The following is a 12,829-nucleotide window of genomic DNA, read 5'->3' as shown; positions in this document are numbered from 1 at the left end:
ATTGTAATTTTTTTAGTGTATTTATATTTTTTACTTTCAGATTACAAAACAAAAATGGGAAACAGCAAATTCCATTTTCTACAGCCAGTGTATCAATGGTTCACAGTGTTCCAGAGCTCATGGTCAGTTCTGAGGTAAGTTATTTTTCAGCTTTGCTTTATTTAATAATTTCTTGCATGTTATTCACTTCTTTGATTTTGTTTTTCTGTCCTGTGTAAGCATCAACACTTCAACATTCTAGTTTTTCTTGTTGCTTCTACAATTTTGTTTTCTCCGTTTATATTGTGACTTCCGTGTTTTCTTCAGCATCAACAAGCAAGTGCAACCTAGCAGCCCGTTTCTGTATTCCCTTCAAGATGATCTTTCTTGTCCTTTCTTATGTAACTTGTCATTTGTGGTATTTAGTTTATCCTTCGAGTATCTTAGCTACTGCCTTTTAAATAAAGTACCTTGGTTAAATTACAAAATCTCCAAACAAAGACCAAATCCAGAAAAACAACTTCCCTTGTCACTCTTCTTTCTTCTCATTAGCAAGCTGAGCAGCTAGGAAGAGAAGACCAACACCGCCTGCACAGAAATAAGAAGCTGGTGCTTATGGTTGACTTGGACCAGACTCTGATCCACACAACAGAGCAGCATTGCCAGAGAATGTCGAACAAGGTAAGCCATGGCAAATAATGTGAGCTCATTGTAGCTTTACCAGACACCAGGAAAGTAGTTTTTTATGCTTGACATATGCCTGCTTTAGATGTAGATATTGGACATTTTAACCAAAACTTAACAACCTTTTTTGTGGTTTAGTATCTTTGTTTCGGAAGTCAAAAAGTCAGCTTGATATAAAATTCAAAGGCAACTGAATTAGGCAATTGTATATGCAGAAAGAGTTTTCTATATTTTTAAAAATCAAAATAATAATAAAAAATAAATGTACAGTAAGAAAAGAAGCTGGAGTTTTTTGTTTTTTTTTGAGGAAGCTTGTATACTAAATGGGTCACATCCAAAACATATGCTGTGAAAATGGGGGGGGGGGGGGGGGGTGTTGGCGGCATGGGACCATGGTATTGGAAATACTCAAAAACTGTTTATTTGCAAATACACTCAATCTTTTTCTGAGTACATATTTAAAGATGTAATGAAGTTAGAGAAATCATCCTATATTGTGGTGCTAACAAGTGGATGAGTGCATATGTGGGGCGTGCTTTTACATAGTAAAAAAAAAACTACTAGGTTGACTTTAGTCACATTATTATGGGACTCCTATGGTCATCTGAGAGCAACATAAGAAATTTCTCAAACATTTATTTAGCTAATATCCAATATCTCATTCAGATACTTCTTAAAGGTTGTCGAAGTTTCTACTTCAGCTATATATTTTGTGTAATTTGTTTCAAATTCTCACAAAGTAAAGAAGTGCTTCCTGGCTTCAGTCATAAATGCACTTCAAGGCATATCACTATGGAATGATTTATAGGGGAGACCCATCATACCATGTTGTAGGTTTTCTTTCATTCCAAGAAGATTGTATTAAGAAATAATTCTTTACACCCCTTCTATAGCTTTTAGACCGTGGATCTTTTTTGTTAAGCAAATTTAATCTGTGATTAAACATTTTTGTTAAAATGTGATAGGGGTTAAAAATATCTTATTAACATATGCTAAGCCTGATTTAAAATAGAATTTTATTCAGTTCAGAATTTTGGAAAGCAGGACCCACAAATTTAAACGCTCAGACTTTCACATGTTCATTTTGGAATAATCATTGAACCCAATAAGCAAATATTTGGCAAGTTCAGATTTAAATTCATATAGATGCTGGGAGAATGTCTGATCCAAACTCAACAAATATGGGTTTGTGGTTTGAACCGTTTTTGTCCAAATACATATGATTCAGTGATCAATGGAACATAGCTTTGCACATTAATTTTATCTTTCCTGAGTGAGTGTGATGCAGCATGGCCTTGCTTAAGGAATTTTGTTGGCAGCAGTACAGTTTGTCCAAGTTTTCTATACTTGACACTACTGTAAAACTCGGTATAATGTATGAAATTGTTTATTCTTTTATATTGGATAGACATAAACAACAACATGACTTTTAAAGAGTTGCAACACTTCCTAAATTATGCAGTCAAGAGAAATAGTCTCTTTGGCATATGTGAATCTAAGCATATGCGAAACATTTATCAAAAGAACACAACACATTTCTCTTGCCTACTGAATTAAACATAAAAAGTACACCTCTTTATCAATTAAAATGTTATCCAAAATGATTCCATACTAAATAAGTTCAAACTTAAGACATTTGTTTGTCAACAGTCTTTGAGGCTTTTCTTAAACTGTGGTGCAGTGTTGGAATGCCTAGGGAAAGGCTGAATGACAAAACCCACAATAAGTACAAGTAGGTGACAATGGAGATCTGATTTATATTGTTCCAAAATGTATATTCATTGGTAATTGACAAGAGAGGAGGTCACATTTTCCTTCACCAGAGGGTTTAAATAGTAGTCTTACTTACCAAAAATGTATTACAGTCATGTATAGTACATATTTTTAAAACAGTTTTAAATTTCCCAGGTAGAATATGAAATTATTCTGGATTTGCCAGTGAGCAAAAAGTGCAAACTCCAATAAGAATACAATGATACATTGAAGTGATTTCAAGTATAGGAAAGAATACACATTTTTCATTATGCATCATTGGCATATTTTCAATAAAACATTACTTCTTGTGCCTTGCCCAGTTGATTTATTTTACATTAAACATTTATCTTGCTACTGAAAAAAGCATTTTCATCTCCCTTCAGTTTGTAGGAAGGACTTTTTTATTACTAAAATTTATTTTGCAGTTGTTTCTCTGAGAGCATTGATGTATGTTGATTTATCGTTTTTTTTTTACCTCTTGGTGATGAATCAGAAAATTGTGGCACTTGAATGTTTAGAGTTTATGATGAGGGCACATTAGCATTAAACCTGACAGGAAAGGAGGTAAAGGTTAGACTGTATTGACTCTGAAAGAGCTTCTTCACTTCTGAGGCCTTTTGAGGACATGGACAGTTCTTATCACTAACTTGCTAAGAGACACCCTGAAGCATCAAATAGCTAAAGGCCATAAGGACAAACAGCAGACAATAATAGGAAAATAATAAGGTGTGAACAGCCACAAAAATACAAGCTCAAAGCGAGGAACCGATTATTTAAAAGCTGAAGAAGAACATAGAAAGAATTACACAAATGATGTCAAGCAATTTCGTGATGTTCAGAAAAGTTGATAGCTTACCTGTCCCCTTACTATAAAGGATGACTACTTCAATGTCACTTGCCTGCTCATGTGTGCTTAAAGCAACTCTATGTCATCATGCCCCACAGCATGCATCATACTGACAAGTAATGTGGTGACATCACTGGCCTGACAATCTATAGAATATGGAAAGCAGCAGCAAAGCATCAGCAACAGAGAGTGGGCATCAAACACTAATTTAAAAGAACAATCACTGGGACGTTTTTACCTCTATACCTGACAATTAGTTGAAGTAGGTAGCTCATCCACTATGCTTTAATCCCTGTGTCTCTACTAAAAAAAAAAAAGTTGAAAGCACACACAAAGTACCTTTGATTGTGGAGTTCACTTTGCCGTGAGTTCCGTGAAAAAAATCATGGAAGTGGTTGGGAACTTCACAAAACTGAAATATATTGAAATTGATGGCGAACAAGGAATCAAACTAGTTTTAAGTGGAATATAAAGGTGCAATGGTGTTTTAATTGTCCCTGAGGGCTAGGAAAGCATCTGCCAACTCTGTTGTACTGATTGTAATGGATAAAAAAATGACATGAACTTTGAGGCAGCAGTGGTAACAATTGCACCACTGTGACCCAAATAACAAAAGATGCAGATGGAATGTTAATGACAACATAATACAACAAATAGCCACAAACTAGCAATGAGTAAAATACAGTGGTACCTTGAGATACGAGTTTAATTCGTTCCGTGACCGAGCTCATAAGTCAAAATGCTTGTATCTCAAATCAGTTTTCCCCATTGAAATTTATTGAAATGAAATTAATTCGTGCCAGCCACCAAAAACCACCCCAATTTTTTGTTAAATGTTTTCAACATAAGAAAAATGTATTTATAATGAACAAATATTGTATACAAACAAAATAAAACCTAATACATAAAAGAGAATCTCAAGAAATAAACAGATGTTGGAGAAGCCGATTAGCGTATTGTAATGTTTTTTTTCTTTCACTTTTGCTTAACTTAATTTTCTTTACTAGTTTTTTTTCTTTTTTGCCACGCTTTCCTCACATTCATTCTCAAGGCGTTTCAATAGAAACCTATCCAAGGAGCTTTGTTTAGTCCTCCCCTTTAGAATGTTTCTGAAATGAGTTAGGCAAGTGTCATTAAATAGCGCCGCTGCACGATCAGTTGCAACTTTTTCAGGGTGTTTCTTTTCTTTAAAGTTCGAAACTTTTCCCACATTGCAAACACTTCCTTTATCTCACTTTATGAGGTAACCTCCTCCGCGATACCGATCTCCTGCAGAACCTCCAAATGTTTTCCGCGTTTGTAGTTCCGTCAACTCCTCCGTCATCAGTTCCTCGGAATGTGCGGCAACAAGCTCTTTGATGGCTCGTATTTCGAATTTTGGCTCGTAACTCAAGGCAAAAAATTGACCTAGTGATGGCTCGTATCTCAAAAAACTCGTACATTGGGGCACTCGTATCTCAAGGTACCACTGTATATATAGTGTCAGTCGTGGACACACATTAGCCATACAACAAAGTGGAGGCATGGGACTGTCTTCTGTTTTGAGCCAGCTGTAATGTCTTTCCACAAACCCTACCCCCCCCCGATCTTTGTGAATTCTTCTTTCATAAAGAGGATTGAGCATAATAATAAATCTTTACTTCTTATTATTATTATTTCACAGGGTCTCATGTTTTTTTCTGTCTCAGGAAGGGGAAGGGCTCCTTTTAAAGCTTGTTTCATGGTAGCTGGGAACATGAGTAATAATTCATGCATATAGCCTTGCGATGCTGCATAGGAACCAGTGTTTATATATCTGGTGGCAGTACACAAAAATAAAAATACTACAAGGTGTTTTTTTTTTTTTTTTTTTTTTTTTTTTTTTTTTTTCTTTGATGCATGTGGGTTGGTAACCTGGAGTACTGATCTGGTTGTGAAATCATACATGCCCAAAACAGAGCAGCAACAATCTCAAAGCCCATTTATACTGTGGTACAAGGAGGATGCACACCTTGGTCTGCTTATAGTTCAAACATTAAGTGCACAACAGAGTATCCCCCTGCTTTTCCTCAATGTTTTTTCTTTGCTTTTACATATCAATCTTGCAGATATTTCAGTTTTGCCCAGGGTCTGGGCAATTTACTGCCTTGAATTTGTGGACACGATGTTGGGTGTGACAAAATTTATGCCACTCGCACTGTAGCAATCCTGCATGGTGATGTGAACATGTTAATTATGACTGAGCCTTTACAGTGGTCATGCACGACAGTTCTGTTGGACTCTCAAAGAGAACCATGGGATTCAGGGAAAATTAATGTTTGCATAAGCTGACCACACAGCAAATTTCCATGAAAATATTCAGTGAACAAGATCACTGGAAGATACAGCATATTCACTGCAAAAAATACTTTGGCACATTTCACCAATCAACACTAGTCATTACTGTATTTTTGTGGTGTGACCTTTGTTAGTGGTTTCCTCCCCGCCTCTCCCAACACCGCTGAGTTGATCTTTTCTGTTTTATCCACAGGGAATCTTCCATTTCCAGCTGGGACGAGGAGAACCCATGTTACACACGCGACTACGGCCTCATTGCAAAGACTTCCTTGAGAAGATTGCCAAACTGTATGAGTTGCACGTGTTCACTTTTGGTAGCAGACTATATGCACACACAATTGCAGGTGAGAAAATAATTTTATCTTAAGCAGAACAGACATTCTCACATTGTTTTAGTAGATTTCAGTAAGAAGCCAAGGTAATTAAGATTGCTTCAAAATTCAATTGAATTCAGTTCACAGTGCAACACTTTTTGTCTACACAGCAAAGTTTGTTAGTAGACAGGGAAATCAGTGTGACAAATTTTGAAACCTCAGATGCACTAGATGATTGTCTGGTGTAAAAAATCAACACTTGTTGATTTGACATTTTCTGTGTTTGTTTAAATAGCAATAACTCAGTAAAGCATATTCTTAAATATTTTGTGGTGTTTTTAACATGAATCCAAAATTTAACTAATTTTTAATGTCATTCTACACACTTCTTTTCTCGCTTGCTTGTCTACCACAGATATTTACATAGCAGTCATAGTAATACAATATCAACAAAAGACTATGAGTACGACATCATAAGTTAATATAAAAGCAGACAACATACATAAGAACACACATCATGCACTTAGCAATACAAGCAGCTGTTGAGTAGCCCTATAACTGTAGAATAAAAACTGTCATTGAATCTACTGCTGCAAGCACTAGCAGTTCTGAGCCTTCTGCCAGCATGGACGAATGAAAAAGATTCTGTGTAGGAGTCTCAGTGTCTTTAGTAATGCTGTTTGCCTTTTTAAGGCAACTTGTGACATGATGTAGGGGGTAAAAAAAGAAACAGGAAGTGCGTACCAGTAATATTTCCTTATTATCCATCACACTTTGAGGCACTGAATTGAACTGGTGTCATATTGAAATGGATTGTTAACATACAGACTCAGCTATCCACCTTTAATATTTGGTAAGCATAGATGGACACTTTGAGGTTTTCCTTATACATGTGTGTAAGTAAAAGCATTGGTGAGCCTTTTAGATTGCTGAGATGTACAGTAGCCACATTAGTTCATCAGTGATTGTGACTCTAAAATATTTAAATTACTAATAAACAGGTTTGTTATTTCTCCAAAAATGTGTCTTTTTAACAAATTCATTTCAAACATGTTTGACATCTGTACATAATCTTCTAGAGAGAGAATAAATATGTCCACATATTTCAGGCCTTGCAGAACCTTTCCAACCTTTGCTTTTTACTCCACATGGTAATGTTTGGGAGCTAAAAGTTAATTTCCCAGTGCTAATGGAGTATGCCAGATGTGACCCTTAGACTAATGATAACTTCCACCTTTTGTATATCATACAGAATCTGCAGTACAAATTTCCTTTAACTTCATTCAAACAAGGTTATTTTCCCCACTTTTTTCTGATGGTGTTTTAATTTTATTAAAATCCACTGGTAATCCACTTTGAACAGCCTAGTTCATTTTACAGTATAAATCATTAATACATTGCTCACCAATGGTGAATGTTGCCATTAACTTTAGCCCTTTTAGTGAGCAGTGTTTATAAAAATGAAAAAAAAGTTTACCGCACATTGTACACACAGGCATTTTTTGACACAAAATAATCTGTCAAACTGTTTGTGTTGGCAACATCCATTTTTTGTCTGCTTATCAAGTAACATTCACATGCCTCTTCAACAAAAACAAGGGCAGAAATTTGTCATACATGCCAGTCTCCCCTGCTGCTTGACTTTGTGCATTGTAGCATATTTCTATACATTTTCTGGTTACTCGACTCTTTAGAGAATAATTGTATTCTAAGTGCATGTCTCTTGTTTAAAACTGACATCAGTAAGTTATTGCAAAACTACTTGGAAGTAATTTACAGTTTGTGAAACCTTAATAGCTTTGGTATGAGTGCAGTAATAATATCAAGATTAACAAAGTATGGCAAAAAGCAATTTTTATGTTTTCTGAGTTGTTAATTTATTAAATGACTTGTTGAGTACTGTAGTCGATATGTGTGCTACAGGATACATCTGTCTGTCTGTAGTCCTCCTCTTCATGCTTCTTTATCCTCACATTTAATGATGCAAATTTGAGATGTGGATTTGCCTAATCTCTGCTTACACTTTGTTCTTCTGATATTGTCACTAAAAAGGACACTTTTGTTTTAGCATTTTTTGAGCTATCAATAACAGTTGATGCATGGAGTATTATGTCTCTGCTCATCTTCATAATGTATACTGTACGTGGACATGATGTATGAAGCTGAAAAACTGTATGTTGGTTGTACATCTTTTCAAAAAACAATAACAATGTTGGTGAGTCTGCAAAAGGCAGAGACCCCTCTGTACGGCTCAAAGATAAGAGAAACAAACATACAGTCATATGAAAAAGTTTGGGAACCCCTCTCAGCCTGCATAATAATTTACTCTACTTTCAATAAAAAAGATAACAGTGGTATGTCTTTCATTTCCTAGGAACATCTGAATACTGGGTGTTTTCTGAACAAAGATTTTTAGTGAAGCAGTATTTAGTTGTAGGAAATTAAGTCAAATGTGAAAAACTGGCTGTGCAAAAATTTGGGTCCCCTTGTAATTTTACTGATTTGAATGTATGTAACTGCTGAATACTGATTACTTACAACCAATGTTCCCTCTAAGGAGTAGCATATAGTGAGCAAAAAACATTGTTTATGAGCGACATTTTGTTTAAGCCAAAAATTTATGAGCACCAACTCTGACGGTCGGAGTGAGCGATCGTGCGATAAGTACGAGCGATGCCGTCGGAATGAGCGATCGTGCAGGAAGTATGAGCGACGCTCTGAACATTGGGAACATTGCTTACAACTAGTGCTGGGCGGTATACCAGTTCATACCGAAAAGTTTTTTATTTTTGTTATGATATGGATTTTTCTTATACTGCAACACCGGTTTAAATTTCATAAACAACGTTTGGATTGTAGCACAACAGGAAACTGTTCAAGGGGGACCTTTTTCACTGCTACACCGCTAAACATATGCAACGGAGTACATGCATTAGTGGAGGTGTTGCACGGGGGCTCTTTTTCACTGCCACACTGCTAAACAGGCAAGCAACAGAGTACATGCGATCGTGGAGGTATTGCGCGGTGAAATGGACAGAGAACATTCCGAAACTGAAGCTGTAGCAGACGATAAAGTAGAACATGATGACACAGAGGAACTTTTGCTGGAAAAAGGAGTCGCGTCTGTTATCTGGAGATACTTTGGATTTAAAAGGTCGGATGTGGACCATTATGTTCAAATGTGTGAATACTGCTTCTATACTACTGGATAATACTGCAAGCCAAGTTGTACTTGTTTTATTTTTTTCAATACTGTGTAATGTACCTGGGTACTGTGTAATAGTGTGATGAGATGTTGACTTTATTCTCGTAATTTGTTATTAAAGTAGAACATCGTAAACTAAACTTCATCTTAAAATGAATATTTAATTTACTAGATTTTCTCAAACCCGTCATAAGTTATGTAGCACATTAAATGCTTTGTGTTAAGTGTTCCCAGAGCCATGTTAATCGCTACGTGCTTCTTAAACTGACTTCCTCTTGCACTGAGATAAGGCGCAGGAAGCACACAGAATACATTAATTTCATGATATTCCTGCTCCCTGAACATTTAGAATGCTAAGATAAATACTTGATATAATTTTCATGATGAAATGCATTAAAGCATGTATTAATCATGTGGGGGCACGGTGATGTGGAGGTTGCACTGCTGCCTCGCAGCAATGGGGTCCCAGGCGTTCCCTTCTTTGAATTGGCATGTTTTTCTGGTGGGTTTACTCGGCATGCTTCAGTTTCCTTTCAAAGTCATGTAGGATGTCAGGTTTTGTTATGCTATATTAACCCTGTTAGTGATTATATTGCTCCTATTCACCCTGCGATGTGCTGGCTTTCCTCCTGCCTCGCACACAATGCTTGCTGGGATGGGCGCAACCCTGAATGGATGGCATAATTAAACATGTAAAACGAAGGTTTATTTTTTTTTTATATATATATATACATAAAGTTCTGAACACTCCTGCCTTGTGCCCTGTGTTGGCTGGGATTGGCTCCAGCAGACCCCCGTGACCCTGTGTTCGGATTCAGCGGGTTGGAAAATGGATGGATGGATGAACACTCCATGGTCTATAACTAGTTGTAATTTCACAAGGACGTTAATCGTGTGGCGATTGGTTATGTGGAGAAAGAAAAAGGAAGAATAGGACGAGATTAAAGTCAACATGTTGATTTTAATCTCGACATAAACGGCTAGAATAAAATCAACATGTCGACTTTATTCTCGACATTTAGGTTTTTTCTTCTTCACTGTGTCTGTATTTTTTTTCTTTACTATGGCCCTAATACAATTCTGTAGGGTTATACCACAAAGCATTATAAATGCAAGTTGCAGTTTTATTATTTATGTATCTAGCTCAGCTTGAAGCAAGGTCCATATTAATGCAATTTGCCTTAATGATGGTTCAGTTTGTAAAGATGTAATCACCAAGTTGCACTTGTTTTATTTTATTTTTATTTGGTGAATACTGTGTAATGCACCTGGGCTCAAAGTCTTGAAGTAATAGTATTATTACTGGAAGTTGCACTATTATTTATTTTTTTGTTATTATTTATTAGTTTAAATATTATGCAGTTTAATGATGGTAAAGTTGTTTAAAAAGTCACTTTAATGTGTCAGTGGACAGAGATTGTTAACATTAATAGAAAGTGTAGTTGGTTTACAAAAATATTTATTATTTATTCCTTTTCTAAGACATGTTCAGTGCAATACAACTTTTGACAAGCACCTCTGGAGTCTAAATGCCTCTTTGGATGGTTGAAGATATGTTGTCAAAATTTTAGTTCAAGTTGTTTGCAAAATTTGTTAAATAAAAAGGTTCTATATTTTGACTGCAACTGTCATGCAATGTGATCCTTCTCTACATTAGTGCCACCCCCTTGAAAACTATCACTTTATGGGACCAGGCAAACCTGTATTAATACTTGTGTGCTCATTAAATTGTTTTTTTTTTTTTTTTTTTTGCAATGTACAATTCTCATGACAGTGGAATAGGTTATTCTTAGCTAGTCTACCGCAGTAATTGCAGTGGAAAATGTGGTTAATATCTGCTTATGCATGGGGAAAAAAATACCGTTGAATACCGTGAAACCGGTATAATTTTAAAAAATACCGTGATATAGAATTTTGGTCATACCGCCCAGCACTACTTACAACACCAAATTGGTTGGATTAGCTTGTTAAGCCTTGAACTTCATAGGCAGGTGTGTCCAATCATGAGAAAAGGTATTTAAGGTGGTCAGTCGCAAGTTGTGCTTCCCTTTAACTCTCCTCTGAAGAGTGACAGCATGGGATCCTCAAAGAAAGTCTCAAAAGATCTGAAAACAAAGATTGCTCAGTCTCCTGGTTTAGGGGAAGGCTACAAAAAGCTATCTCATAGGTTTCAACTGTCAGTTTCAACTGTAAGGAATGGAATCAGGAAGTGGAAGGCCACAGGCACAGTTGCTGTTAAACCCAGCAGGTCTGGCAGGCCAAGAAAAATGCAGGAGCGGCATATGTGCAGGATTGTGAGAATGGTTACAGACAACCCACAGATCACCTCCAAAGACCTGCAAGAACATCTTGCTGCAGATGGTGTATCTGTACATCGTTCTACAATTCAGCGCAATTTGCACAAAGAACATCTGTATGGCAGGGTGATGAGAAAGAAGCCCTTTCTGCACTCACGCCACAAACAGAGTTGCTTGTTGTCTAAATGAGTATTCGCATACAAGCCAGATTCATTTTGGAACAAAGTGCTTTGGACTGATGAGACAAAAATTGAGTTATTTGGTCAGAACAAAAACTGCTTTGGATGGCGGACGAAGAACACCACATTCCAAGAAAAACACCTGCTACCTACTGTCAAATTTGGTGGAGGTCTCATCATGCTGTGGGGCTGTGTGGCTAGTTCAGGGACTGGGGCCCTTGTTAAAGTCGAGGGGCGGATGAATTCAACCCAATATCATCAAATTCTTCAGGATAAAGTTCAAGCATCAGTCACAAAGTTGGAGTTACGCAGGGGTTGGATATTCCAACAGGACAATGACCCAAAACACAGTTTGAAATCTACAAAGGCATTCATGCAGAGGGAGAAGTACAATGTTCTGGAATGGTGTCACAGTCCCCTGACTTGAATATCATCGAAAATCTATGGGATGATTCAAATCAAATGTAACTGAACTGGAGAGATTTTGTATGGAAGAATGGTTAAAAATACCTCCATCCAGAATCCAGACACTCATCAAAGGCTATAGGAGGACAGCGTCTAGAGGCTGTTAGATTTACAAAAGGAGGCTCAACTAAGTATTGATGTCATATCTCTGTTGGGGTGCCCAAATTTATGCACCTGTCTAATTTTGTTATGATGCATATTGCATATTTTCTGTTAATCCAATAAACTTAATGTCACTGCTGAAATACTACTGTTTCCATAGGGCATGTCATATATTAAAAGGAAGTTGCTACTTTGAAAGCTCAGCCAATGAGAAACAAAAATCCAAAGAATTAAGAGGGGTTCCCAAACTTTTTCATATGACTGTAGATGGTAAATACTTTCTCTATAACATATCAAATAGGGCTGCTCAGTGGTACATGTTTTGAGCACCAGTCCATTGCAAGGCTAATGTACTGTATATACACACAGGCCCTCAGATTCACAGTGGAGTCAGTTTAAAGTTGCCAGGTAACCTGACCCGCACACATTTGGTGGTTGGGAGAAAGAGCTGCTGCACCAGTGTGCCTCCCTTATATTCATTTAAGAAATTATTAATTATTAATGCACATACATAACCATTGATCCATCTTTCAAATCCCCTTTGTCCTGAGCAGGGTCATGGATATATATTGTGCATATCCAGATTTTCTTTCAGTAGTGAAGATTGCAAAAACTGATCACTGGGTGGCAGCATTTCTCTAGTTTACATTATTAAGAGAGGTTCTACAGCTTCTGATTTCATTCAA

At 36.7% G+C, this 12,829-nt stretch overlaps 1 protein-coding gene across 1 annotated transcript in view; it reads left to right on the top strand.

Moving 5' to 3' along the window:
* ctdp1 (CTD (carboxy-terminal domain, RNA polymerase II, polypeptide A) phosphatase, subunit 1) overlaps positions 1–12,829 on the top strand; it is a 140,222-nt gene that overhangs the window by 22,767 nt on the left and 104,626 nt on the right. Inside the window, exons 3-5 of the mRNA XM_028817195.2 lie at positions 41–134; positions 532–660; positions 5,775–5,925. Coding sequence (XP_028673028.2) covers positions 41–134; positions 532–660; positions 5,775–5,925 — 374 coding nt within the window. The remainder of the gene's footprint in view (positions 1–40; positions 135–531; positions 661–5,774; positions 5,926–12,829) is intronic.

The sequence above is a fragment of the Erpetoichthys calabaricus genome, chromosome 13 (genome assembly GCF_900747795.2).
Source record: "Erpetoichthys calabaricus chromosome 13, fErpCal1.3, whole genome shotgun sequence".
Classification (NCBI taxonomy): Eukaryota; Metazoa; Chordata; class Cladistia; order Polypteriformes; family Polypteridae; genus Erpetoichthys; species Erpetoichthys calabaricus.
Note: the sequence above shows the minus strand (reverse complement) of the source record. Positions and strands in the feature narration are given on the sequence as shown.